At 41.0% G+C, this 27,228-nt stretch overlaps 1 protein-coding gene across 3 annotated transcripts in view; it reads left to right on the top strand.

Moving 5' to 3' along the window:
- C6H16orf87 (chromosome 6 C16orf87 homolog) overlaps window positions 1-26,806 on the top strand; it is a 31,615-nt gene extending 4,809 nt beyond the window's left edge. The window contains exons 2-4 of one of the 3 annotated variants that reach the window (XM_075976772.1): window positions 1,758-1,854; window positions 8,118-8,300; window positions 24,902-26,806. In XM_075976772.1, coding sequence (XP_075832887.1) covers window positions 1,758-1,854; window positions 8,118-8,300; window positions 24,902-24,978 — 357 coding nt within the window. In that variant the 3' untranslated portion in view covers window positions 24,979-26,806. Of the gene's footprint in view, window positions 1-1,757; window positions 1,855-8,117; window positions 8,301-14,098; window positions 16,246-24,901 lie in introns of those variants that run through there. The other 2 variants (XM_075976771.1, XM_075976773.1) reach the window with 2 other exon arrangements.
- Window positions 26,807-27,228: the final 422 nt, after the last annotated feature.

Genomic DNA, 27,228 nt, shown 5'->3' with positions numbered 1-27,228 from the left:
CAGGTTTCTATGATTTTATTTTCTTCATATTTTTCCTTTGGTGGTATTTAGTGTTGAACTTGGGGTCTTGTACATGCCGGGCAAGTGCTCTACCACGGAGCCATTATATTCCTAACTTTTTAACTTTTTGAGACAGTGCCTTAGCAGGCTGTCTAAACTAATCTTGAACTGATTGCATAGCCCAGGCAAGCCTTGAACTTGTGGTCTACCTTCCTTAGCCTCCTGTGTTTCACTGAGTTGTACCATTGTTCTCTTCTTTTTAAATTAACTGGCTCACTAGTTAATTTATAGTGTGTGTGTGTGTGTGTGTGTGTGTGCATGGGCGTGCACACACACACACCCCCCATATGTGTATGGAGAGTACAGCCCTCGGGAGTCAGTTCTCTCCTGCCTTTTACCTGGTATTGAACTTAGGTCATCATACATACAAGCCATCTTGTAGGCCCCATTTATTTTCTCCTAAGTGTAAATTAAAGATCTTATGTTGTAAGCATAGTGACCCATGCTTACAACTCCAGCTCATGGGAGGGAGAGGCAGAAGAATCAAGAACTCAAGGGTAGCTTTTGCTATATATAGCAAGGCTAGTCTAGGCCACATGAGACTCCGTGTCAACAAAGCAAAAACCAGAGCAGCTGAGGTGGTTCAGTGATGAGGTGTTTGGGTGAATGCAAACCTTATTATACCTTGAGTTTGGAACCCAGGAAAAGTGGAAGAAGAGAATGAGCTTTGTAGTGCCCACACCTCTCCTACGCAATACACACTACTACTATTACTAACTAATAGAAGTTAGTAGTATTAGTAGTAATAATAATTTTTGGGGGGGTGTTTTCGAGACAGGGTTTCTTTGTGTAGCTTTGGCACCTATCCTGGAACGTGCTCTGTAGACCAGGCTAGGTTCGAACTCGTAGAGATTTGCTTGCCTCTGTTTCCTGTGTGCTAAGATTAAAGGCGTGCGCCACCACCACCACCCAGCTATAATGATAAATTTCTAAAAAAGAAAAGAGCCAGTGTTCAGTACTTTTTGTTTGTTTTATTTGTGTTTTTCAAGACAGGGCTTCTCTGTGTAGGGCTTCAAGACAGGGCCTCACTGTTCTAGAGCTCGCTCTGTAGACCAGGCTGGCCTCAAAGTCAGAGATCCGCCTGTCTGTGCCTCCCAAGTGCTGGGGTAAAAGTATGCACCACCATGCCTGGCCGTATTCAGTACTTTAATGCAAACAAACAAACAAAAGAACGGGTTTTTCTCCTGCCCTGTTAATAAGCCTCAGTTGTTTGGGCTCCACTCACATGATCAGTAGTTTGGTTTGGATCCATTTCTTGTTTTTTCATTCTCTGAAATGTAGCTAATCTAATTTTTCAGTTTCCATTCTCATTGCAGCTGAGTCTCACAGTCTTCCGTTCGTATTATTTAACTTCCCTCTTTTCCTCAGTTTGCTGTAAACTGCTGTCATTGTAACAGTGTAGAAATGCTGCCTCATTGTATGAAACCTCCCCTGGCTCTGATCTGTTAGGGTTTTCTGTTGGTTATTCACATTTACACGCACTTACATTGTGTTTAGTATTTTCATATTGGTACCGTAAGATAGTTCAGTGTCATAAACACTAGGAAAATGCGATTGTCTGTGAAGCGGTGATTATCTTAAAGAGATTTGCGTTCACCTCTGGTTCTTCAAGTAGTTCATTCAAGAGACTTCATGAGTACTGAGAAATCTAACCATGGGAGAAGAGTAATCCAATTTTTCTTTTTTTTTCCCTGCAGATTCCTGTTGCATGTAAATCATGTCCCTGTGGTTATATATTTATTAGCAGAAAACTTCTAAATGCTAAACATTCAGAGAAATCTCCATCTTCTACAGGTAATTGTGAAAATTAAACACAACAGTTTAGCTCTTGAAAACCAACTTGTGACATGGGTTCATTTTACTTAAATGTGAACTCCCTTATAATATAATATTGATAGTGTGTAGTATAGTTCTAACTTATTTGTTACTAAGTGTGGTAATGGTATAAAGTGAAAGACAGCGTGTGGCCTGCCATTTGATGGTTCTGCTGTGTGGGTGCCCGGTTTCTCACCGGCTCCCTTGCTGTTCTTGTCTCCCATTGCCGCTCTTTGTTGCTGACCTGTTGGTGGAATCACAGTATGTGAGACTCTATTTGGCTTCTGTCATTGAACAAAGTAGTTAACTTTAACGTCCTTTGTTTGTCTTGCTCAGTTGTGTTCTTTGTATGGATATGCCGCCATTTATCACTTCCCCTATTGGTGGACCATTGTCTTTATTTTTGTTCCCTTTCACAATGCTGGCAAAACTTGTAATAACTTTGGAGTTTTTTGTTTTAATTATAATTTTTTCAAGATTATAATTGTGTCATTTTCCCTTCCCTTTCCTCCCTCCACCCCTCCCTGTATAACCCCTTTCTCTTTCTCAAATTCCTGACTGTTTTCTTTGCTGTTGAATGTGTGTGTGTGTGTGTGTGTGTGTGTGTGTGTGTGTGTGTGTGAGAGAGAGAGAGAGAGAGAGAGAGAGAGAGAGGAGAGAGAGAGAGAATGTATTTTTAAATATAAACAGTCTGCTCAGCCCATATAATATTAATTGTATGTGTGTGTTTTCAGGCCTGACCATATGCTATTAGATAACTAATTGGCACGCCCCTTCCTGAGGAGTACTGTTTCTTTCGCTCTCAGGACGCCTTAGCTTTGTCTGGGCTCGAGGCCTTACGAACTTTCTTCTTTGTGTTAGTGTATCTATTGGTCTCATCCCTGTTCAGGCAAGCCATGCTGGTGAGACTTCATGGATATAATTTCTCTGACAATTCTAAGAGATACAATCTCACAGCAAACTTCTTGTTCCTCTGGCTCTTAGAATCTTCCTATACCCACTGTTCTCAGTGATCTCTGAGTCTTAGGTGCAGGAGTTGGGTTATAGATGTATCAGTTGGTGGGTCTAGGCTCCACAACTCTGCATTTTAATTGGCTGTAATGGTTTCCATCTGTTGCAAAGAGAGCTTTTTTTTCTTTTTTCTTTTATTTTGATGAAGGATAAAAGCTTTTGTTGTTCTGTTTTGAGACAGGGTTTCCCTATGTAACCATTTTGGCTGTTCTGGAACTCATTCTGTGGACCAGGCTGGCCTCAGACTCACAGAGATCCGCCTGCCTTTGCCTCCTAAGTGCTGGGATTAAAGGCATGCACCACCACCTGGCTGCATTTGAAAAATAATTGATACATAATTCTTGTAAGTAATTTGTGAGGTATAACACCAACATTTGAGTCATATGTTGTGTACATGGCCAGGGTTATTAGTGTTTGCATCTGCTCACGCACTTATCACTTCTGTTGTGGAGGTTCTGAGTCTTCTAGTTATTGGAAATATGTTATCAATCATTGCAGACCGTAGTTACCAAACTATGCTGTAGAATCACTAGAATTACTCCTTCTGTCAAGGTTTATTTTGGTACATGTTACTTATTCTGTCTTCATTCTTTTCCTTTGTGCCTGGTACCATTATTTCAGAATCGTGAGTGACAGCATACAGCATTTCGCTTAATGTGATGCTCTTTGTGATGGCTGATCTTTGTTGTCGACTTTATTGGACTGAAAATCATCTGGGAAACATGTCTCTGGGAATGTCTGAGGCCTTTTCCTGAGAGTTTTAACTGAGGGGGAAAGATCCACCCTGAGTGTGGGCAGCTCTCTTCTATGGGTTGTGGTTCTAGACTAAAGGAAAAGGAGGAAGGGAGCTGAGCTCTAATGTTCTCTGTGCTTCCTTAATGCAGGTACAGCGTGACAGACCTCACGTTCCTACTTCAGTGGGGCAGCAAGACTAACAGCTAATATATCTTCTGCTTCTGTCACATTGCTACAAATGCTAGAATTTGACACCCCTCCCCCCATGCCACACTCATAGGGATTCTTTGTGTAGCCTTGGCTGTCCTAGAACTTGCTCTGTAGATCAGGCTGGACTTGAACTCACAGAGATTTGCTTGCCTCTGCCTCCTGCGTGCTAGGATTAAAGGCATGCACCATCACTACCCAGCATGATTTCAGTTTTAATAGCTGAATACTATTTATGAACATTAGTGTGTGTGTGAGATTGTGATTTTCTTCATTAGTTTGTCTGTTGATGAACACTTGGGTTGATATCTAAGATCTGAAGAGTTGTAAATGGTTTTGGAGTAAACCATTTACAGGCAGCTTTTTTTTTTTTTTTTTTGGTTTTTCGAGACAGGGTTTCTCTGTAGCTTTGATGCCTGTCCCTGAACTAGCTCTTGTAGACCAGGCTGGCCTCGGGGAGTTCAGGCAGCTTTTTATTTGTTCATTTTATTTGCTTTGTATGTGTACCTAATGGAGACATTGGATTATATACGATACTTCTATCTAGCCATGTAAGCGCATATATATAGTTTTCCATATCAATTATACTATATTTTTATTAACATGTCAAAATATGTCCAGTGAACACAAAGACGTAACTCTCACCTCAAAAGCAGAGAGAGTTTATTCTGGTGCCAAGTGAGTGACAGTGGCCCAGGTTACCTCAGATTCCATGTTTCAAAATGGTAGCAGTTTGATGAATTTTAAAAAGTAACAGAACAAAAAAGTTTCAAATTAAGTCGCCTTTCAAACTCATTAGAAGAAATACTCGGTAGATGAGTTAAAAAGCTCTGCTGTGCCTTTCCGATGCTATTTGAGGACACTCTGAGATTTTTATTCAGTGGAAGCTAGTGGTCCTTTAATACTTTCCAAAAGGTTTTGCCTGATATCTCAAGGATAAAAAGATAGCCCAGGATAAATTGTAATTAGACCCTGGATCTGGAGCCTCTGACCTTTCCACATCACTGACATTCTGTTCCGCTAATCTGCTTGCACACTGTTCACTGGCAAGTATGAATTTTTTCATGACCTTTTGTTCACAGTAATTACACGGTAGCACGAGGCAGAGCCTTTAGCGCAGTCTTAAAGCATTTTCTGGGAGTTTGAAGTATAGCTACCTACAATCTGTAGTTCTTTTTGAATAGGCATGTAACTTAAAGAGCCTTAATTGTTTATAAGCACAAAGGATTATGTGAATTTTTAAGGCAACATATTGCAACAGCAAATGTTAGCAACCATCTGTCATGAGTGAGATAAATAGTCTTTTAGAGAACAATAAGTACTAGTTAGAATGATAATAATTTTTACGAACTTACCATGGAAAACTTCTCAAAACATTGTTAGGTAGTGGCATATGCCTTTAATCCTAACCCTCAGCACTAGGGAGTAAAAATAAATAATAAATGATCTATTATATAAAGTTAGGAATTTTTAAATGTTTAAAATGAATTTTTGTTTGTTTGTTTGTTGTTTTTTTTTTGAGACAGGGTTTCTCTGTAGCTTTGGAGCCTGCCTGGAACTGGTTTTTGTAGACCAGGCTGACCTTGAACTCACAGAGATTCGCCTGCCTCCCAAGTGCTGGGATTAAAGGTGAGCACCACCACTGCCCGGCTGACCACAATAACTCTTAATAAGCAAAACATTTAACTGGGGCTGGTTTACAGTTTCAGAGGTTAGTCCATTATTGTTATCAGACATGATGCATGAGAAGGAACCAAGAGTTCTACTTGTGGATCAGCAGGCAGCAGAAAGAGAAAGCGCGAGACCTGGGCCTGGCTTAAGCTTCTGAAATTTCAAAGCCCACCCCCAGTGTCACCCTTCCCCCAACAAGGCCACACCTACTCCAACAAGGCTGTACTTCCAATAATGCCTCTCCGTGTGAGTCTGTGGGGCCATTTTCATTCAAACCACCACACCAGCCTATGTTCATAGCTGTGTTTTCCCGCTGCCCTAGTTCTTTTTCTGTTTCTGTGATACAATACTGACGAAAAGCTTTGTTGTGCTTGAATCCAGTGCTGTGGGCTGTCACATTTCTTAAGTGACCCGCTTTTTTATAAGCTGAGAGTTGGGTCTAAAAATGGTGAGACTGGCTTTCAGTGTCAATACTTTTCCTGCAGACATGGTGAACATTCTTTTTTTTTTTAAATATTTTTTTATTATGTGTATAATATTCTGTCAGTGTGTATGTCTGCAGGCCAGAAGAGGGCACCAGACCTCATTACAGATGGCTGTGAGCCACCATGTGGTTGCCAGGAATTGAACTCAGGACTTTTGGAAGAGCAGACAATGCTCTTAACCACTGAGCCATCTCTCCAGCCCATGGTGAACATTCTTTAGACCCACAAACTTTGTGCAAGAAGTATGGCAAGCACCAGCCCCACAAAGTGATAAAGTACTAGAAGGCAAGAGGCTCTTGGTGTGCCTAGGGAAAGTGGCATTGTGATAGGAAGCTGTGACTGCAGTGGGCAGGCTAAGCCTGTTCTCCATAAAAGGCCTAAAGCTACAGAGAGTCGTGCTGAGGCATGAGTGTGTTGAACAACTGTATATCTACGGGAATATGAGCATTTGAACAGGGAGCCATTAAACGAGAAAGAGCCACTGGTCCAGTTCTAAGCTAATTTTGTTATAAGACAATAAAATCATGAGCTTTTACTCAAAAAAAACAAAACCCCTGAGACTGGATTCTTTATTTCTTGCCTGACTGTAGTAGGTACTTGCCCGTGTCTGTTAGAGATGTTAGCAGTTGTTGATGTTAGAAGTGGTTCTAGCACTCACGTATTTAGTGTGTTTGATAGCTTAAGAATGAAAATCTTCTCTTTGTCTGAAGATGATATGGTCTGAATAGAAAGATAAAAACAGGTTTGTTTAGCTGGGCAGTGGTGGCGCACACCTTTAATCCCAGCCCTTGGGAGGCAGCGGCAGATGGATCAAGACCAACCTGGTCTACAGAGTGAGTTCTAGGACAGCCAGAGCTACACTGAGAAACCCTGTCTCAAAAAAAAAAAAAAGAAAGAAAAAAAATCAACAAACTAAACAGCTTCTTCAGTATAGTGGCTAAGTATTTAGAACTTTAAATATCGTATGCTGGAGGTGTTAGGATATTTGACATGTTTCAGTTTGTTACAGTTGTGGTTTTTTAGTACTCAAATTGAACTATTATGGTCATTAGAGCCCTCTTCAAATTGGACCCTACATTTTTCAATAACTTCTCAACTGTATTTTTCTTGCAGTCTGGAATAATTGAATATTCTTATTTTTGTGTAATCCAATATGATTTAGTCTGAGGCCTAGGATAAACTATTCTGCACTGGCATGTAGAGATAACTAATACTGGTTTAATACCCGCCTCTCCCCCTCTTTTTTTTTTTTTTTTTGAAAGTACACTCTGTTTATGTAGTTCTGGCTGTGCTGAAACTAGGTAGACCTAGCTGACCTCAAAGTCACAGAGATCCACCACCTACCTCTGCCTCCTGAGGGCATGTACCGCTATGCCACACCCCCCTTTTTAAAGATACTCTCACTATGTAGCTCTGACTGGTCTTGAAGTTTCCACCTTTTCCCCTTTACCATTGTGATTTTAGGTTATTTGGAGAGTTAGCTTTCTAGTTTTTGAAGTTAGATGTATATTGAAGTAAAAAAAAAATCAACCTAACCTTTTAGTTTGTTGTAGGGAGTGATTTTTGCAATAATGAAATTACTGTATTAGTAAAGTTTCTGTATTAGTTTACTCCACTTGGAACAAGATTCTATTGCATCGGTGATTACCTTCTTTGTGGAAATTCCTTATTTTCTGTAAAACCATGTTGTATGGTTGCTCTCTAGTTGGTTTTATTATAACCTTTGTTGTGCCTAAAGCCAGTTTTACTTCTGTGTATTTGACAGTCACAGTTCAATCTGTAATTTGGGTAAGGGTTAGGAAGCAGTGGATTTTCCGTGTATTTTACTATGTTAAACTTGGAAATGAGATGAAAGACACGGGAAGGTTGTTGTGGAGTTGTTTAAACGTACAGAGGCTGAAATTAAAGTTGCCAAGTGAAGAAATTTGTTTTCTCTTACAAGGTGTTTTTTTCTACCTACATGGCATTCTGTTGTTTCTTTGTTGTGTGTGAGTATGGGGAAGATATGGGTGGGATTTCTAGATAGTACAGAATATGCTGGGAGGTGTGGTTTAGAAAGTAAGAGGAGGCGATGGAAACTGGGCAGACAGTTGTGCGAAGCCTAAAATAAACCACTTTTATTCATCCATACAGACAACAAGCATGAGGCCAAGAGGAGGCGGACAGAGAGAGTTAGGAGAGAGAAGATAAATTCTACAGTAAATAAAGATTTAGAAAACAGAAAGAGATCTCGAAGTAACAGCCATTCAGATCATATCAGACGAGGAAGAGGAAGACCTAAAAGTACAGCTGCCAAAAAACATGAGGAAGAAAGAGGTATGACTCGGTCCCAGCAGCCCCTTTTCAAATATTAAATTGGTAGAGATCATAACTAGATAACAGTAGTGAATATGGTGGAAGCTTTGAGCTCTTGGACGTAGAAAAAAAAATCACAATTCATAGTTTGTAAAAGAAAAAAAAAAACCTTTTTTTCCCATTGCAGTACTGGGTTTTGAGCCCAGTACACAGGCCGGATAACCTCTACTACAGAGCTGCGCTCTCGTCTCTTACAGTCTTAGTTGTTTTTTTTTTTTGATTTTTCGAGACAGGGTTTCTCCGTAGCTTTTTGGTTCCTGTCCTGGAACTAGCTCTTGTAGACCAGGCTGGCCTCGAACTCACAGAGATCCGCCTGCCTCTGCCTCCCGAGTGCTGGGATTAAAGGCGTGCGCCACCACCGCCCGGCCAGTCTTAGTTTTGAAATGAGAACAAAACACAAATTCTTGTGAGAAATCTGAAGTCTCACTCTAGGTAAAATTCACATTGTTACAAACTGGCAGTAAAAAAGTTAAAGATAATTGTATGTTTATGATGTGTTTCGAATATCAATAAAAATGATTGTACCTTTTTTAAAAACACAGGTCTAAGCAGTTATTTTAAACTGTTTTACTGTGCATTTTTAAATTGCTCTTTGGGAGATTTACATGCTTCCTACACAACTGGCTTTTGAATAGTTAGGTAAATTCTTGGTGTTTTTCTTTTGATAAGTAGTGTTTCTACTCATAACTTGTTTCTAGATGTCTGGTAGGACTTCTGCTTCTCCTTTTCCATTGTTTATACATTTTTTAAAAAAGTTTTATCATCGAAGATTTCAACATATAAAAGTGCAAGAAGTAGCCAGGCGGTGGTGGCGCACGCCTTTAATCCCAGCACTCGGAAGGCAGAGCAGGTGGATCTTTGAGTTCCTGGACAGCCGGGTCTACAAGAGCTAGTTCCAGGACAGCCAGGGCCACACAGAGAAACACTCTCTCAAAAAGACCCCCAGCAAAGAGTAAGAAGAATCATATAATGAGCTCCTGAATACCTGTATGAAAATTTGACTTTGACACCGATAATTAGTGGAGTCAGGTAGTTGCTATTTTTTTTTTATGTAGAACCCTCAGCTAAAATGATTTCATTTCCAGTGAAATAAATTTATAATTGTAGTTAGCTATGTTTTATGTATCTTTGGAAGCTTAATTTTAGATATACAGATATTTCCTATATAAACGCAAATGGTATTTGAGACACAGAATTATTCATGATTTCTCTGGTATATAGCTGTCTCTAGCTTTTACCACAATGAAAAGTGTTTTGATACTGTGCAATTAAAGAACATAATTTGTGTCATGAATTATTGTATAAGACTTAGGTATTCCTCAATTTTTGGAGTAATCTAAATCTTCCCTTCTGTTATACTATTCCAGCCACTTTGAGTTACTTAAACATGACTTCTTAGCAATGAGGTCATCAGAGAATCTTACTTGAAAGGCTATTTTGGAATAGAAACTGGGCAAGAAAGGTCCATAGAGAAGAAGAAAAGATGCAGTAATTGGTCAGACCAGACCATTGTTCTCAGCTGAAGTGAAACCAGCGGGGAAGGGCTGCTTCTGATGAGAGGCTGAGAGTCTGACAGGATAGTGGGGAGACAAAGGCTGTGTTGTTGAGCACATCCGGTTTCTGTGTACACAGCACTGAAAATTCACTTTATTAGTACTTGAAAAAGGAAGCACTTATTTGGCAGTGAATATTTTTCAGATATCTTTTGTTCAAGAATATTTTTGGCTGGGAGTAATGGTGCATGCCTTTGATCCCAGAATGTGGGAAGACAGAGACAGGTCTATGTTTTCTAAGAAAGCCTTGTTCCCCCTAGTTCCAGTCTCGAGCTTGAACCCAGGACCTTTTGTATACTAGGCAAGTATCATTCTATAGAACTACATCCCCAGAAGCCAAATTATTTATTTATTTGATTTTGATAAAATTTCAAGATATGATTTGGATTTCCACCCCCTTTTCAAAAGATGGCATCTTGCTAATTTATCCAAGGCTCTCTAACCAAGTTCTCTAACACAAGATCTTCCTGTATTAGCCTCCCAAGAGCTGGGATTATAGGCATATCCCATCATGCCTGAAATAAAGTGGAATCTCTTATGTACATTGGGCCCTCAATAAACTTTTTCTGTAAAGAGCCCAGATGTAAATATTTTAGACTTTGTGGGCCATACAGTCTCTGTCTCAGCTGCTGAGCTCTGGAGAGCAGCCGTAAGCAGCGTGTGAGTGCAGAGAGCTGTGCTGCGGTGAAAATAGGAGGGTGATGTTGTTCACTGGTCTTTAAGTAGAACACACGAGGGATGTCCATGAATTTTACAAAAGACCTCTTAGTAATGCTTTGTAGGGCTAACTAGCTGTTTGGTTTAATTTATTCTGCCTTTATTGGGCCTTTGCTCTTCAGGAACTTGAAAACTTTGAAGTAAGTGTAATTTTAAGTTATAATTTAATCTTAATAAATAAGAAAAAGTTGACACCATATAAAAATATTTTAATTGACTTTTTTGCTTTCTATTTTTGGCGAAAAAAGACTGGGAAGAAGAGAAAATGAAAAAGAGAGTCCTTTATTCACCAAGTTGACACTTTGAAAAGGAAAAGAAAAAGGAGTTTTGGTCTAGGGAACCAGACAGTGAGGGCAAAGGCACTGTAAAAGCTCAGGGAGACTAAGATTGAACAAGGCAAACACTGAGTTCTCTGACTGGTCTTCTATCTTTCAGTAAGAGAGACTAGACACAGTCTTCTAGGGAACTGGAAAAGCCCAGGAGAAAAGACCTCCAGTAAAAGACAAAGACTGCAGTCAGGTCTCACACGTGCGCATGCTGCTTCTAGTCAGCCCTTTCTATACTTTTAAATATAAACCACTAGAAGATCTAGAAGAAAGCATCTAGTAGAAAAAGTCAAGAATAAAGAAAAAGGAGAAAAAGAATGGGGAGAGAAAAAGTATTTTTCAGGGAAAGGAAATTAAGTGTTAAGAAAAAGATGCTGCCCCAGGAGGAGCAAGACGCTTGAGAGTCAGTGCAGGGCAAAGACAGAGCATGCCTAGAAAATAGTCTTCAAGGATCGCTTTAAATACAAAAAAATGCCAAAATGTGAGTTACAAAATGAAAAGTTTAATAGGTTTAAAGACAAAATTGAAGAAAGACTTCAGGAAGTAAAAAATAGAGAGAGTGAGAAAATAGATGGAGAAGATAAGAAAGTTAAAGGACCAATTTGAAAAGCTAGCATCTATGGTTTCAGTAAAAGAATTTAGAAGATGGAAGACGAGGATATTGTTGATGACTTCCAGAAGTCTCTCCAAACCTGAAAGACACTGAAAGGGCCTCTGAAATTCCCAATCCAGTGGAGGGCCAAAAATTAGAACAAAGCATATCATCACTGTTAAAGAAAAAGAAATGCCTAGGGTTTTTTTTTTTTGACAAAATAATCAAAATATTTGATTGAGTATAGTGGAATTCTGACTAGCAAGGAATAGACTACTTCTGTGTGAACGGCACTAAGGAAGTTTTCAAACATAGAAGGAAAGCTACATACAGTTTATCACTGACATTTAAGAAAAAACACAATCCAGTGTGTCACCAGGCAGGGCAGTGTGAATATTGAGAAGTGGGGAAGAGCCTGAGGAGTCCTGTAGAGCGAGGAGGGCCTGTGGCATGCCAGTGCCCTTTCTGTCGCCGTGATGACTCCGTGGCGGAGAGCACCATATAGAAGAGTTTGTTTGTGCTCATGCTTCCAGAATGCTAAGAGCATCATGGTGGAGAAGCATTGCAGGCATGGTGGCAGGAACAGGTGCAGAGAGCCCGCATCCTCACCTGCAGCCCCGAGCAGAGAGAGCAAAGGAAGTAGGCAAGACTTTTAAATCTCAATGTCATACTTCCTCTATCAAGACTACATCACCTAAACCTCCCCAAACTAACTGGGACCCAAATGTTCAAATGCCCAGGACTGGGAGGTGGTTTTTAGTCAAAACAATACACATGTCTTAATATTTGGGTTGCATGAATATACGAATCTGTCAGAATATATTCAGATCCTAAAGAATTTGTGCATTTTTTTATGGTATGTAAATTTAGCAGTGATTTAAAAAAATAATATAAGAAATTTGGGTTTTCTCAACAGCGATACCAGTGGTCAGAAGAAAATTTATTGCATTAATAATTCTAAGGGGAAATCACAAATCTTTTTGAACCAAACTGCAATTTATTGTGAAAATAGACTAAAGATACTTTGTGATATTCAGGGTTTCAAAAAGTATGCTACCCACACTCCTTTCCCAGGAAGCTACTGAAAGTTGCACACGCCACAAGGAAGAAGAAAGTCAAAAAGGAATACTGGGCTCTAGGACAGAGAGCAGCCGGCTCAGGAGAGGTGGAGAATCTCCCCTGGAATCCTCGAGAACAGCCGTTTCAGAGGAAGCAGATAGGGAGACTGGGAGGGATCTTTCCACGAAGATGAAATAGTGTGTGAATATCCTGAAAGATTTGTACAACTGAGACAGTTTGAGCTGAATTAGAAACGAGAGCTAAGCAAGTAATGAGCTGAGGCTGTGGAATGCTCAGGAGAGGAGACTCTAAAGCAGTCGTCCTTGATCTCCTGGGTGCAGTGCCATCCCTACGCACGCTGGCACATGCACACACACGCACACACAGAGTTAAATAGGATTGATTCTTCAGAGTAGTATTCAAAAAAAGTAAAATCACTCGTAGGCATAATGTAGCCATTGAAAATTGATGTTACTAAAGTTGTGATTTAAGAATAAGATGAAGGGATATGCAGTTTTGAGTTGGCCGTGAAACATAAAAAACAGTAAAATCCCGGTTTTCTAAAGTAGAAAAGGAATAATGCAGAAAACTCAGGAAGGAGCATCGTGTAACTGTTGTGTGGATGCAGATTTGTTTTATAAACAGAAAGGAGCAGCTGGGGAGGTAGTTGGAAATTAGGAAATAAGTATATAGGGATGCATTTTTTAGAACTTTTTTTTGACAAAATGAATTGGCTAAATTATATGCATGTTTAACTTTGATTCAGATAGCAAAATATTAAATCAGAAATAAAATTATTGCAAAATATGAAATAATATGAAGCATAAACACAAAGATGATGTTTTAACTGATTTTATGACTTTTGGGGATTTTTCTATTGCTTAACTTTCAAATTTTCTACTTTGAATGTGGTTTGCATTTGTTATTGGGTAGAGAAAAATGACAATTAAAAAGTTGGCTATTGGGCTGGAGAGATGGCTCAGTGGTTAGGAGCATTGCCTGCTCTTCCAAAGGTCCTGAGTTCAATTCCCGGCAACCACATGGTGGCTCACAACCATCTGTAATGAGGTCTAGTGCCCTCTTCTGGCCTGCAGACATACACACAGACAGAATATTGTATGCATAATAAAAATAAATAAATATTTTTTTAAAAAAATGTTGTCTATTGTTTCTGTAGTGAAGCTAAGGTGAAGATGTTAATATATTCAGAAAAGTATTCGTTGTTCAGAAAGGAATAACTTCTAGGGTGAAAATTTTGACAGATACAGTTTATGCTAGTGAAGGGAAAGAAAAAGACAAAATTTTTACAGAAATTATGCAATATTAGAAAATGAATAGAATTATAGTCTTCATTTCAAACCTCATTTGTGTCATTTTTTAAAACTATAGTTCAATAGCATTATAGTATTGTATAGTATCTGTCATTTGAATAAATACTTGAAAGCCTGAGAAATGTTGTTAAACTATTGCATCTGCACGTTTGTATTAAGATTTCCCTTTTTGTTTTAACAGAGAAACAGGAAAAGGAAATTGACATCTATGCTAACCTCTCTGATGAAAAGGCTTTCGTGTTTTCAGTCGCCTTGGCAGAAATAAATAGAAAAATTATCAATCAAAGACTTATTCTCTGATATTTGTCTGCACAGTCTGTTGACACTTTCTTCAGGATTACATCAGCAAATTCTCAAACAGTTACGGACTCTCAGGAGCGTTCTGACTGTATGAATGAGGCCATTGATTGTTTCTTTTCTCTGTTACTTAGTCCGGTGCCACACTTTGGGAGCAAAGCTGTGGGATTAGACTTTGCTGGAATTTCCTTGTTTACCAAGGATTATTATCAGTGTTTTGTGTTGGGATATAACTAAATGCATTTACAAAAAAAAAAAAAACTACCAAAAAATAAATAAATAAATAAAAAGCCCCGAAAACTGGATGGATATTTACAGATGAGAGGGATAGGAGTGGGGGTGGAAACGGGAAAACTAGGGCAGTTAAAATGCTTCATGGTTTTCAGGTTTGCACCAGAGATGCAATATTTTAAGTACTGTCAAGAGAGTGACTTTTAAATATTTATATTTCAGGCTTTCATCATTAACAAATTGCATATATACGATCCATTGACTTAATAAATTGGTAATTGATATTTTATTAAATGGAGAATTACGAATATAGATTATTAATTCTGTCTTCAATTGACCTTTTCCTTGGCCACTATTTTAATGATTTAAGGTAGAAGTTATATATTAAAAACTTTTTAGACAGTTTGGAAATTTGGGTGCTATATGAAGAAAAGCATTTAAGGCTGTATCGTATAAACACCTTGTTTTCTTGAATGTTTATTTATTGGTTTAAAAAATTTCTGTTATCAAGATGGTGCCTGTTAATCTAAACACAAGATATATTTATTACATGCAAAATATTTCTTAGCTACTTGTAAACAGTGATGTTTTGTCTGAATGAATGTTCATTTATACATAAATTCTGGTAATTATTTAAACTGTTACTTCATCCTGGAAAGAAATAAACCTTAATATTGAAAGTGAGTAGATTAGTGTGGTATAGCTCTTTGTCCTAGTGAAGTCTGTAAAATATCTCAGCCAGTTTTTCCAGTGTTAAGTCATGTTCCCATGCTTCGTGCATGCTGACACCGGTGCACTGCGTGCTGACACACTAATGCTGTGATTCATTTTTCCACGCTTGCAGCTTTGCTTCCTTTCATTTTTTCTTTCCCAGTCTGCTTGGAATTCCTATAGCTGCTTAGGGAAATGAGTCACTGTTTAGTGGACTTTTTAAAAAAGACTAACTTATTATTTTGTATGTGTGTACACATGCATTGAAATGTATGCATACCCCCACATGTACACACTAGCGCCTGGAAAGGCAGAAGAAGATGTTGGCTATCATGGAGCTGGAGTTAAGGTGCTCCTGAGCCTCTTACTGGGAACTGTCCTCTGTAAGAGCAACACGTGCTCTTAACCACTGAGCCGTTTTGTTAGCCCCTGCCTAGACATTTTTGCCCGTTTAAGGTACCCCTCCAGTATGTCCTTATAAGTCACATGGTAGTTATTTTTCTACTGTTGTGGTAATGTGCCACGAACCAAAGCACCTTACACAAGGATGGGCTTATGGTTTAAAGGGTTGGAGTCCATGGTTGTGCAATGGAGATAATAGGTGGCAGCCTGCTGGAGCGGTAGCTGAGAGCTCACATATCAAACCTCAAACTAGAAGCAGAGCTAGATCAAAATGCCACAAGTCTTTTGAAGTCTCAAAGCTTTCTCCCTGTAACATACTTCCTCCCGCAAGGCCACGCCTCTTAATCTTCTCTAAACAGCCACCAAATGGGGACCAGGTGTTTAACTGCTCAAAACTTATGGAGGGGACATTTCATTTCTATTATTTCTCAACAGGTCTACATTTTTCTCCCATAAATTTGCATCCAGCAGAGGGAGCTTTTGAGGCACTGCAGACAGGAATCCTCTCCACCTTGCTACTCTCTCCCTTGTTTCTCAGCAGTGTCTCTGAGACAAGTCTTAGTGTGTAGGATCTCCTGATGTGTATCGTAGGCTGGCCTGGGATTCATGATTCTCTTGTCTGCACCTGCAGATATTGCTGTAGTTTATGCATTTGAAACTCCTAATAAAGCTTTTTTTTTAAAATTTTTGAAACATAAAAACGTTAATTTTTTTTTGTCAAAAATGCTGTGATTAATACGTAAGCATCTCAGTGTGTGTTTCTCCATATGTTGTGAGAGTAAAGCACAGCTTTTCGAAGAAGCGTCTCTTCATAAAGAATTATAACAACTTATCCATTCAAAACTGAATAGTTTTAAGGAAAAGTTAGAATTTCATGGAGTATGATAACAGCTGATAGCTGAGCTTGCTGTGTAGAAATTATTTTATTTCAGATAGTATTAAATTATGAAGTTATTTCAACTTTTTTTTTTTTGTCAGAGGAGCAAATTAAATTAGGTTTTCCTTGTTTGCAGCCTAACTTATTTAGGCAGTTTCTCTAAACACTTTATTTTCTGGTTGTTTTAATTGCAAGCTGTTATTAAAAAATCAATGGATTTGTCTAGGTGTCTCCTCCAGAGCACCGTGCTGTCTCTGGTGTTGAGGTTTCACTTGTTAGCAAATGACCTTGGAGCAGGTAGTTCTTTAATTACTTGATCCTAAACTTTATTCTGTGGTATTACCCATATATGATTATTCAAGATCTCTCTTTTTTTAAAAATTATGTATACAGCATTCTGCCTCCAAGTGTGCCTGCAGGCCAGTAGAGGGCGCCAGATCTCATTACAGATGGCTGTGAGTCACCATGTGGTTGCTGGGAATTGAACTTAGGTCCTCTGGAAGAATAGTCAGTGTTCTTAACCACTGAGCCATCTCTCCAGCCCCCAAGATCTCTTAAAGATAATTAAAATATTAGGTTAGGTGTGTTGAAAATATTCGCAAATGTGGACAAGAGTAAAGTAATTTGGGAGGTAGGCCAAATCACAAATGTGGACGCTTACCCCCTGTGCTGGTTGGTTTTTGTTATCCTAACACAATCTTAGATATACCTGGGAAGATGGAATCTTAACTGAGGTGCTTCTATAAGACTGGCCGGTAGCCAAGTCTGTGGCTTCATCTTGATAATGACTGAATGTAGGGGGCACCCAAGCTCACTGCAGGCAGTGCCTTTTCTGGGCAGGTGAGCCTGGGTGTGTAGGGAAGCAGGCTCAGCAAGCCAGGAGGAGCAAAGCTGGTAAGCAGTGCTCTTCCATGGTCTGCCTTGGTTCCCTCCAGGGTCCTGCCTTGCCTTCCTCTAGGGAACTATGATTCTGGGGCATGTAGGCCAAATAAAGCCTTTCTCAAGCTGTCTTTGGTCACGATGCTTTACCACAACAGTAGAAATAAGTAAGACGAGTTCCTACTCCACTCAACTTCGTGATACTCTAAAACATTTTGGGAGTAGTTTGTTTGAGGCTTGAGTTTGCTCTTTATTAGTTTTAAATATGAGCCATCTTTTCATTGTAAGGATTCCTTGAGCTACACTCATCACACCATTTTTTTTTTGAATTTCCGAGACAGGGTTTCTCTGTAGCTTTTTGGTTCCTGTCCTGGAACTAGCTCTTGTAGACCAGGCTGGCCTCGAACTCACAGAGATCCGCCTGCCTCTGCCTCCCGAGTGCTGGGATTAAAGGTGTGCGCCACCACCGCCCAGCTTCATCATACCATTCTAATTCTCTTTTAGGTTTTATTTTTTGCATGTGGTGTATAGATGTACATTAGTGCAGGTGCCTATGGAGGCCAGAAGAGGGCGTCAGGTTCCTGGAACCCCTGCCCAATGTGGATTCTGGAAACCAAATTCTGGTGTTCTGCAAGAATAAGTGTTCTAACTGCCGAGCTGTCTCGCCAGCTCTTTGAATAGAACACTTAAAGTATCTTTTCAGAGGGGAAGTGGACACAGCCCCACCCCTAAACCGAGAAGCTATTGCAATTGACACCTTCTGGGGAAGGAAAATCAGTTTTCTCCAGTGTAGTGTCTGTATTGTCAACCACATTCCAGGGTCCCAGGTGTAGCTGACCAACACAAAATGGATATTTTGTAGGCAGAGTTTCTCTGTGTCCCGGCAGTCACTCCCAAATCTAACCACCCAGAGACTTAATATTAATTATAACTGCTCAGCCGATAGCTTAGGCTTGTACTAGTTAGCTCTTAACACTTAAAAATTAACCCATTTCTATTTATCTATGTGCTGCCCTGAGGTTTGTTTACCTCATCCGTGAGCTTTCCATTTCCTCGGACCCTATCCTTCCCAGCATTCTTTCTGCCCCCAAAGTCCTGCCTAGCTGTTGGTCAGTTAGCCTTTTAGTAACAATGAGCAACACGCCTTCAGAGTGTACAAAGATTGTCCCACAGCAGACTCCGTATTTCTTTGTGTGTGCTTTCTGTTCTGTTCTTTTTTTCTTAGTGATTTTGTTTTTTGAGACAGGGTTTCTTTGTGTAGCCCTGACAGTCCTGGAATCCACTTTGTAGACAAGGCTGGCCTCAAATTTATAGAGATCCACCTGCCTCTGCCTCCTGAGTACTGGGATTAAAGGTGTGTGCCACCACTGCCTGACTGTCTGTTTTTATTTTCCTTTTTGTTTGTTCTCCTTAGAACAACACACACACAGAGGGGCAGAGAAAGAGAACAATCATGAAGTTAGGGAAGTAGGGGTAAGATCTGGGAGAAGTTGAGAAAAAGAATATTATCAAAATATATTGTATGAAAAAAAGATTTTAAAGAAAGTTAAAAATATCTCTCGGCCATTTGTAAAGTAATTGACAGTAGTAATGTTACTCATATATAGGGCTTTGAACTTCTGCATAACTGAAACTTACGTCCTTGGACTGCCTTCCACTTGTCTTTCTTCACTTAATCCTGCATTTTATCTTTGTTATCACAGATAATAGAATCTTTTAAATACTGTGTGTGTGTGTATGTGAGAGAGAGAGAGAGAGAGAGAGAGAGAGAGAGAGAGAGAGAGAGAGAGAATTGCGTGCACGAGAGCTCTTAGGAGTTGGTTTTCTATTGTATGGGTCCCAGTGTCAAGCTCAGGTCAGCAAGCTCGGCAGCAAGTGCACTTACCTACTGATCCGCCTCATTCCAGGAGCCTCCATATTGTTTTCCATAGTGGGTATTCTGGTTTATATTCTCAGTAGTGTCCAGGATTTCCGTTTCTCCACATCGTGCTGGCACTTAATACTGTGTTTGTGTGATAGCTGCAGTAGCAGGTGTGAGGCAATACCTCTTCATGGGTTTGATCTGTGTTGCCCCATGCTCGATAGGGTGCACCTTTTCAAATACCTGCTGGCCGTGTGTGTGTCTTGAGAGATGCTTGTGTTGGTCCTTTCCCCACTTTTTAACAAGGCTATTTGTTTTCTTTCTACTGAGTTGTTGGAAGTACTTTACATGTGGTAGCGCATGCCTTTAATCCCAGCACTCAGGCAGAGGCAGAAGGATCTCTGTGAGTTTGAAGCAAGCCTGGTCTACACAACAAGTTTCAGGACAGCCAAGGCTACACAAAAAAAACCCTGTCTTGAAGAGAGAGAGACAGAGACAGAGACTGAATTCCAGAACAAGTTTCAAAGCTCCAGAGAAACCTTGTCTCAAAAAAAAAAAAAAAATGAAAACCAGTTGGGTGGTGGTGACACACACCTTTAATCCCAGCACTCAGGAGGCAGAGGCAGGCGGATCTCTGTGAATTTGAGGGTAGTCTGGTCTACAGAACGAGTTCTAAGACAGCTCCAAAGCTACACAGAGAAACCCTGTCTCGAAAGGTCAAAAAACAAAAACCGGGCTGGAGAGATGGCTCAGAGGTTAAGAGCATTGCCTGCTCCTCCAAAGGTCCTGAGTTCAATTCCCAGCAATCACATGGTGGCTCACAACCATCTGTAATGGGGTCTGGTGCCCTCTTCTGGCCTGCAGACATACACACAGACAGAATATTGTATACATAATAAATAAATATTAAATTAAAAAGACAAACCCCCCAAAACAAAAATTATGTATATCTTGTAGCTATTTTCTCCCATTCTGCATGTCGCCTTTCATTTTGTTTTGTCCTTTGCAGTGCGGGAGACTTAGTTTGGCTTACATGCAGCCCCTACTTCTGCCTTTGCAGTGCAGGAGACTTAGTTTGGCTTACGTGCAGCCTCTACTTCTGCCTTTGCAGTGCAGGAGACTTAGTTTGGCTTACATGCAGTCTCTACTTCTGCCTTTGCAGTGCAGGAGACTTAGTTTGGCTTACGTGCAGCCTCTACTTCTGCCTTTGTTGTGATGCCAAAAAACCATTAATGCCCTACACTGGAGCTTGCCCCAGCTGTTTTCTAGTTTCAGGTCTTACGTAACGAGTCCATTTTAAGTTGGTTCTTTTGTGTGATGTAGCTTCAGTTTAATTCTTTTGATGTGGCAATCCAGTTTTCGCAGCTTCAGGGACTGAAGGGTCTGTCTTTTCTCTGTGTGTCTTTGTGGTGCTTGTTGGAATCATAGCACGCTTCAGAGGCACAGTTCCAGACTACAGCAACAAAATGAATCCAAGTCTAGATAAAAATAGTTTTCATGATATTGAATAGCATTATGGCAAAAAAAATGTACCGGATGTGTTGGTGCACTCTTTTAATCCCTTGCAACTCCAGAGGCAGAGGCAGGTGGATCTCTGTAAGTTGAGGCTAGCCTCGTCTACATAGTGAGTTCAAGGTTAGCCAGAGCTGCATAGTGAGACTCAGACTCAAAAACACAGAAACAAAACCAAACAAGAGAAGTTCCTTAATCTATAAATGCTTTACTCCTGGAAAATGCTAATGACCATTTGAGACTTTGGTGGTGGAGGACCTTGCCGTGATGTTGGTGGCTGCTGACTGGCCGTGAATATGGATACTCAAGTCGGGTTGTGCTGTACGGGTTCTTACGTTAGCACTTGACTCCTAGTAGACTTTCTTTAACAATTGGAATCAGCGCTCTCAGATGCTGCCACTTTATCAACCGACACATTTCAATAAAGAAACTTTTGATGACGTTATTTGTGTATGGGTATGTGCACACGGGTGTAGGCACCCTGGAGGCTGGAAGAGGACTCTGGACCTTTTGCAAACTCATTAGCCATCTCCAGTTCCTCAGTCCCTTTTAAGGATTTTATTTTCATTTTATGTGTATGAATGTTTTACCTACTTGTATGCACAGTGTGAATGTTTGGTGATCTCAGAGGCCAGAAGAGGGCATCGGGCTCCCCAAAAACTGGAGTTACAGATAGTTGTGAGCCCCCATGTGGTTGCTGGGAATGAAACCAAAGTCCTCTACAAAAGCAACAACTGCTCTTATTGGGCTGTCTCTAGCCCCCTGGAATTCTGTTTTAACTCTGTTGAGAGCATCTTCACCTGTGGTGGATTCCATTTCAAGAAACCACTTACTTATTTATAAGAAGCAACTATCACATTTTTTTTAGTTTTAAAGACTTTTTGTTTATGTATGTGTCTGTGTGAGTTAATACCACATATGTGCAGGTGTCCATGGAGATCAGCTGGGGTTACAGGTGGTGGTGAGCCACCAGATGTGAGCGCCAGGAACTGAACACCTGCCCTCTGGAAGAGGCACCTGCACTCCTAACTGCTGAGGTATCTCTCCAGCCCCTACCGAAATCTTACCTTGTGGCTGTAGTAATTCACTCACATCTTAAGTTCTGCTTCAAGCCAACTATGAAAGTTGGAATCAGCATCTCCCAAATTCTTCCTGATACTTTAGCTGCCTCCCGTGGATCTTAGCAGCATCTAAAAGGGGCCTGGATGCGCAGTGGAACCCACAGCTCTAGCGCATTGCAAACCTTCCTGTGACTTGGTTTGTAGCATGGATGTGTGCAAGCAGTCGAGTAAACATTCATCTTGAACATTTTTTTTAAATATTTATTTATTATGTATAATTTATTTTTTTATTATGTGTATAATATTCTGTCAGTGTGTATGCCTGAAGGCCAGAAGAGGGCGCCAGACCTCTTTACAGATGGTTGTGAACCACCATGTGGTTGCTGGGAATTGAACTCAGGACCTTTGGAAGAGCAGGCAATGCTCTTAACCACTGAGCCATCTCTCCAGCCCCCCATCTTGAACATTTTTATTGGCACTCTTAGGGACCACAGGCATTGTTCAGTGGGCAGTAATACTGAGCATTAGATCTCAAGTGAGCTCAAAAGATTCAGAATATCATGCCATAAACAAATGTCATCCAGGCCTTGTTTCGTTTTCTTAGTACATGGTAGATTCATTATATATGTCTCACAGAATTTTTCAGAATGATAATGAGCATTGCCTTAAGTACAGTTCCCAGTTGTATTGCCACCCTCCCACCCCCCACCACGTGTCAGCCAGCAGATGCTTTGGTCCTTTGAAGCCAAGCATAGATGTTTGTACAAATAAGAAATTCCTAGACAGTGTCTTGCAATGTAAGACTGTTTACTTCCACACTGACAAATCAGTTTATTGTTGCTACAGTTAGGGTTAGGGGTACTGCCTTCATCTGCGATTTTAGCTAGCTCTTCTTTCTAGCTTGCTGCATTCACTCTGTGGCTTTGTTTTGTTTTGTTTTCGAGAAAAGGTTTCTCTGTGTAGCCCTGGCTATCCTGGAGCTCATTCTGTAGACAAGGCTGGCCTGGAACTCACAGAGACCCACCTGCCTCTGGCTCCTGAGTGCTGGGAGTAAAGGTGTGCGCCGCCACCACCTGTTGTACTTTAGTTTGGGGCATGGGTTTTAAACCTCCTGATCCCACCTCAGCTGGCTTCAGTCTTCTCTTCAGCAGCTTTCCCAGCTCTTACCCAGAGAGCTCTTCCTTGTGCTTGCACAGCCTGGTAACCACTGGCGTTCTTCCTAAGAGGCCCAACTTTTAGTCTGTGTGGCTGGCTGTTTTCATCGGAACTTAAGTTGAATCTCGTTTTTTATTTAATTAGAGAAATTCATGAATCTTCCTTTTTCTTGAACTATTAATTGGCCTTACTACAATGTTGTCTCAAAACAGGACCAAGGAGACTGAAAAGAATGGACTGGTGGTGGAGCAGTTAGAGCACACACAACACATTGAATTGTGTGGCTGTGGCTTGTGGAGATCACAGAGAACCTCAAACACATAGAAATACTGAAAAAGAGCTTGGAATATTACAAGAACTACCAACATTTGACCAGAAGATGTACATATTCACCATGGAGTTGCAATGAATCTTCAGAGTCTGTGTGTGTTGTATATATGTGCATACACATAAGTACGTGTATATATGGGTTCATTTGCCTGTGTGTGTGTTGTTTATATGTTCATACGTGTATTTATCTGAGAGTGTCTACACACTTGCCCATGCATGTGCATCTGTGGAAACCACAGGTAAGCATTGGGTAGCTCATTACTGACCCTCCTCATTGTTTAGACAGTCTCTCACTGCATCCAGAACTCACCCTTTCTAGAGCCTGGCTGGTGAGTGAGTCCTCTGGGTCTGCTTGTGTTGTGCCCAAGTGCTAGGGTTACACTGACTTTCATGTGGGTGTGGGGATCCAAATTCAGGTCCCCAAGCTTGTGTAGCAGGTGCTTTCCTGACCCAGTCATCATTCCAGCCTCAAATCTTCCATTTCTAAAGAAAACAAGGGGTGGGAGCATGGAGATGACTCAGTGAGGAAGGACGCTTGCTATACAAGCATCGCTGTTTTAAGCTGGGCATGGCTGCAAGTGTGCCCACGTGGAGGGGAAGAGAGAGTCACTCAGGCACACTGGCTGCTGGCCTACCTCACGAGTTTGTGGGAGACCCTGTCTCAAGCATCAGGTGGAGAGTGATGGGGCAGTACTCCTCCCTTCATGTTCTCTGGGCTTTGTGCGCACACAGGTGTGTACACCTTCACGTGTGTGCACACATTGCACATACAAACAACATTTAAAGCATAGTGACATGTAATCCTAGCGCTCAGGAGTCTGAGACAGAAAGATCGTTGTGAACTCTAGTCCACTATACACAGCGAGTTCCAAGCCAGTCTGCAGTCGGCTGTGTTAGACCCTGTCTAAAAAAGCAAAGATCTGTGAAGTGCAATGAAAAACAGAGGCAGTACGCCAGCAATGGCTCGCAGTTCTTGGCCTTGTTTCAGTGCTCTGCGTTCTGTTCCATAACCAGTGCTTTGTGCTAGCGGTACAAAGGGTACAGTAGCTTTGTAATGTAGTTTGAAATCAAGAAACATGAAATCTTGGGGTTGGCATGATGGCAAACCATCCATCCATACACATAAAATAGGAATAAAGAAATGTGATACCCCTTATTTGTTTTGTTTCATTTTGTTTTGTTTTCTGTTTGAAAATCGTTTCGGCTTTGGGAAGAGTCTTCTCTGCTTCCATATTAAGAGATGGATCAGTGGTTAAGAGCATTGCCTGCTCTTCCAAAGGTCCTGAGTTCAATTCTCAGCAACCACATGGTGACTCACAAGCATCTTTAAAGAGGTCTGGTGCCCTCTTCTGGCCTGCAGACATGCACACAGACAGAATATTGTATACACAATAAATAAATAAATATAAAAAAAAGATTGTTTTCAGATTCTGTACAAAATGTAATTGGAATTTTGATAGGAACTTGTTTATACGTTAGGTAGCTGATACATTGGAACAGTACACTTCAGATCCATCGTATTCAAGTCTGTAAGCATGAAATATCTTTCTATTTATTTGTGACTTTTCTATTTCACCAGTGTTTTCTAGTTTTTAGGGTACAGATCTTTTACTTCCTTGACTAAATTTTATGTGATTTCAGTGCTTTGTTCTCTTCTCTTTTATATAGATAGTTCCTGGTGCAAAGAGATGCAACTGAGCCGGGAGTGGTGGTCCACATCTGGAATTCCAGCACTTTGGAAATAATGGCAGAAGGACTGGGACTTTGAAGTCAGATTGTGTCAAAACTTTGACCCTAGAGGCTTAGCGGTTAAGAGCACTGGATGCTCTCCCAGAGGACCTGTGTTCGATTCCTAGCACAAATATCATCGCTCACAGCCGTCTGTAACTCCAGTTTTAGGGGATTTGACTCCTAGCCTCCACAGGAACCAGGCACACATAGTACAGAGACTTACATGTGGGAAAAACTCAAACACATTAAATAAAAACTAAGAATGTGGACTCTGTGTTTGAAACAAGAGCAATAAGAAAACTTAAACTGATTCTGTATGTTTCAATTTTACTGAAAACATTAGTTAATTCTAGTTTTTCATCTTGCTTTCTGCAAATGGGTAATAGTACATTCGGACTTGAATGCCTTTTTCTTTGTGTTGCCTGATTGCTCTTGGTGCAACTTCCAGACTTGTGTTGAGCGGAAGTGGTGGGAGCAGAAATCCTTCTCTTGTGATGATCTTAGAACGGGGGTGGGGGGGTGGGGTGCTGGGGAGAGCTCCCAGCAGAGAGAGCTTTCATTGCTCCCGTAGAAGATCCAAGTCTGGTTCCCAGTACGTGAGTCAGGCAGCTCACAACTGGCCGCTACTCTAGCTCCAGGGGAGCTGGCGCCTGATTTCAGCTTCCATGGGCATCTACACACACGTGATTCATAGAAACTCAAACAGCATTCATACATGCCCATGAACCCAAGGAAAGTGATAATAATTTAAATAAAAAATGCTTAAAGTAAAAGCAGTGGCTTCTTCTGGCAGGTGATGGGACAGGGGCCACAAGAGAGCCTGCAAGCAAGTCCTCTGGACAGCTGAAAATATTTGACATTTCTGTCCTTTCAGAGGCTGGCAGGAAGTTGCACACAGTGTGATTTAGTCTCGAATAGTCTATATGTGACAAGCATGGGAGAATCAGATACGGTTGAGGTCATAAACTAGGTGCTATGGACCCACAGCACAGACGGCTTCTTAACTCCCTGTCCCAGAAAGAGGGTGCTGGGACAGAGAGTGCTACAGAGGGCATGGCTGACTTTCCCAGGCTGTGGGATCTGACCACCCAGGGTTGTGGTTCTCAACCCATGGGCTGCAACCCCTTTGGAGGTCTATCACAGGGTCACCTAAGACCATCGGAAAACAGATACTTACATTATCATTAATAACAGTAGCAAAATTACAGCTATGAGGTAGCAGCAAAATAATTGTATGGCTGGGGTCACCACATGAACTGTATTAAAGGGCCTCAGCACTAGGCACTGAGAACCACTGATAGAGAATGACTCGAGTCTTAAAGGAATAGGCCCATGATCTGTGAATGGATCAGTGTGGTGCAGGAGGTCCTTCTGTTTATGTGTTGCTTTCATTGGTCAATCAATAAAGAAACTGCTTGGCCTGATAGGGCAGAACTTAGGTAGGTGGAGAAGACAGAACTGAATGCTGGGAAGAAGGGTAGAGTGGCAGAAGCCATGAATCTCCTGCCTGAGACAGACGCTGGTTAGAATCTTGCCGGTAAGCCACAGTCACGTGGCGATACACATTAATAGAGATGGATTAAACTAATATGTAAGAGTTAGCCAATAAGAAGTTAGAGCTAACGGGCCAGGCAGTGTTTAAATGAATACAGTGTCTGTGTGATTATTTCGGGTATAAGCTGGCTGGGCGACCAGGAGGGAACAAAGGACCACCCTCCTTGTGAAACATCAGTGTGCCTCTCTCCCTTCAGCTCCACCTGGCTGCCTATGGTCTGATCACTCTTTTCTAATGTTCTCCCACTTTAAGCTGCTCACCTACCCACGGTGGTTATGAGACTCTCTGTCGGAACATTTCCTTCTGAGGGTAATCCTGAATCAGCTCCTTTTCGCAAACCTGCCGTTTCTCTTTATTTAGGTTATAACCTGTGCTTCTGGCTGAGCGTCTGTGGGCTCCTCTGAACTCGGGGTGATAGGGACAATGGCCAGGAGATAGTAAGTCTCTTTTGTCCTGGACATAGGGGCCTGCTTTTCACTGCTAACTGAACGGCAGGGAGCTCCATCCCCTCCCCTTTTACAGTTACTGGAGGGTCTGTGGTGCCTATATGACCCAGAAGCACCCTTCCACTCCCTGTCAGTTTAGATTCTCATCTCTAACATATATATTCATAATAATGCAAATTTCCCTTCTACTCTTCCTATGATGAGACCTCCTGTTTTTCAGTTTTTGACTTAAAAGACCTTTATTATACTCTGTACGTGGATAC

Source organism: Microtus pennsylvanicus, chromosome 6 (assembly GCF_037038515.1).
Source record: "Microtus pennsylvanicus isolate mMicPen1 chromosome 6, mMicPen1.hap1, whole genome shotgun sequence".
NCBI lineage: Eukaryota > Metazoa > Chordata > Mammalia > Rodentia > Cricetidae > Microtus > Microtus pennsylvanicus.
The sequence above is the reverse complement of the archived record's forward strand: the minus strand, read 5'-3'. Positions and strand labels throughout refer to the sequence as shown.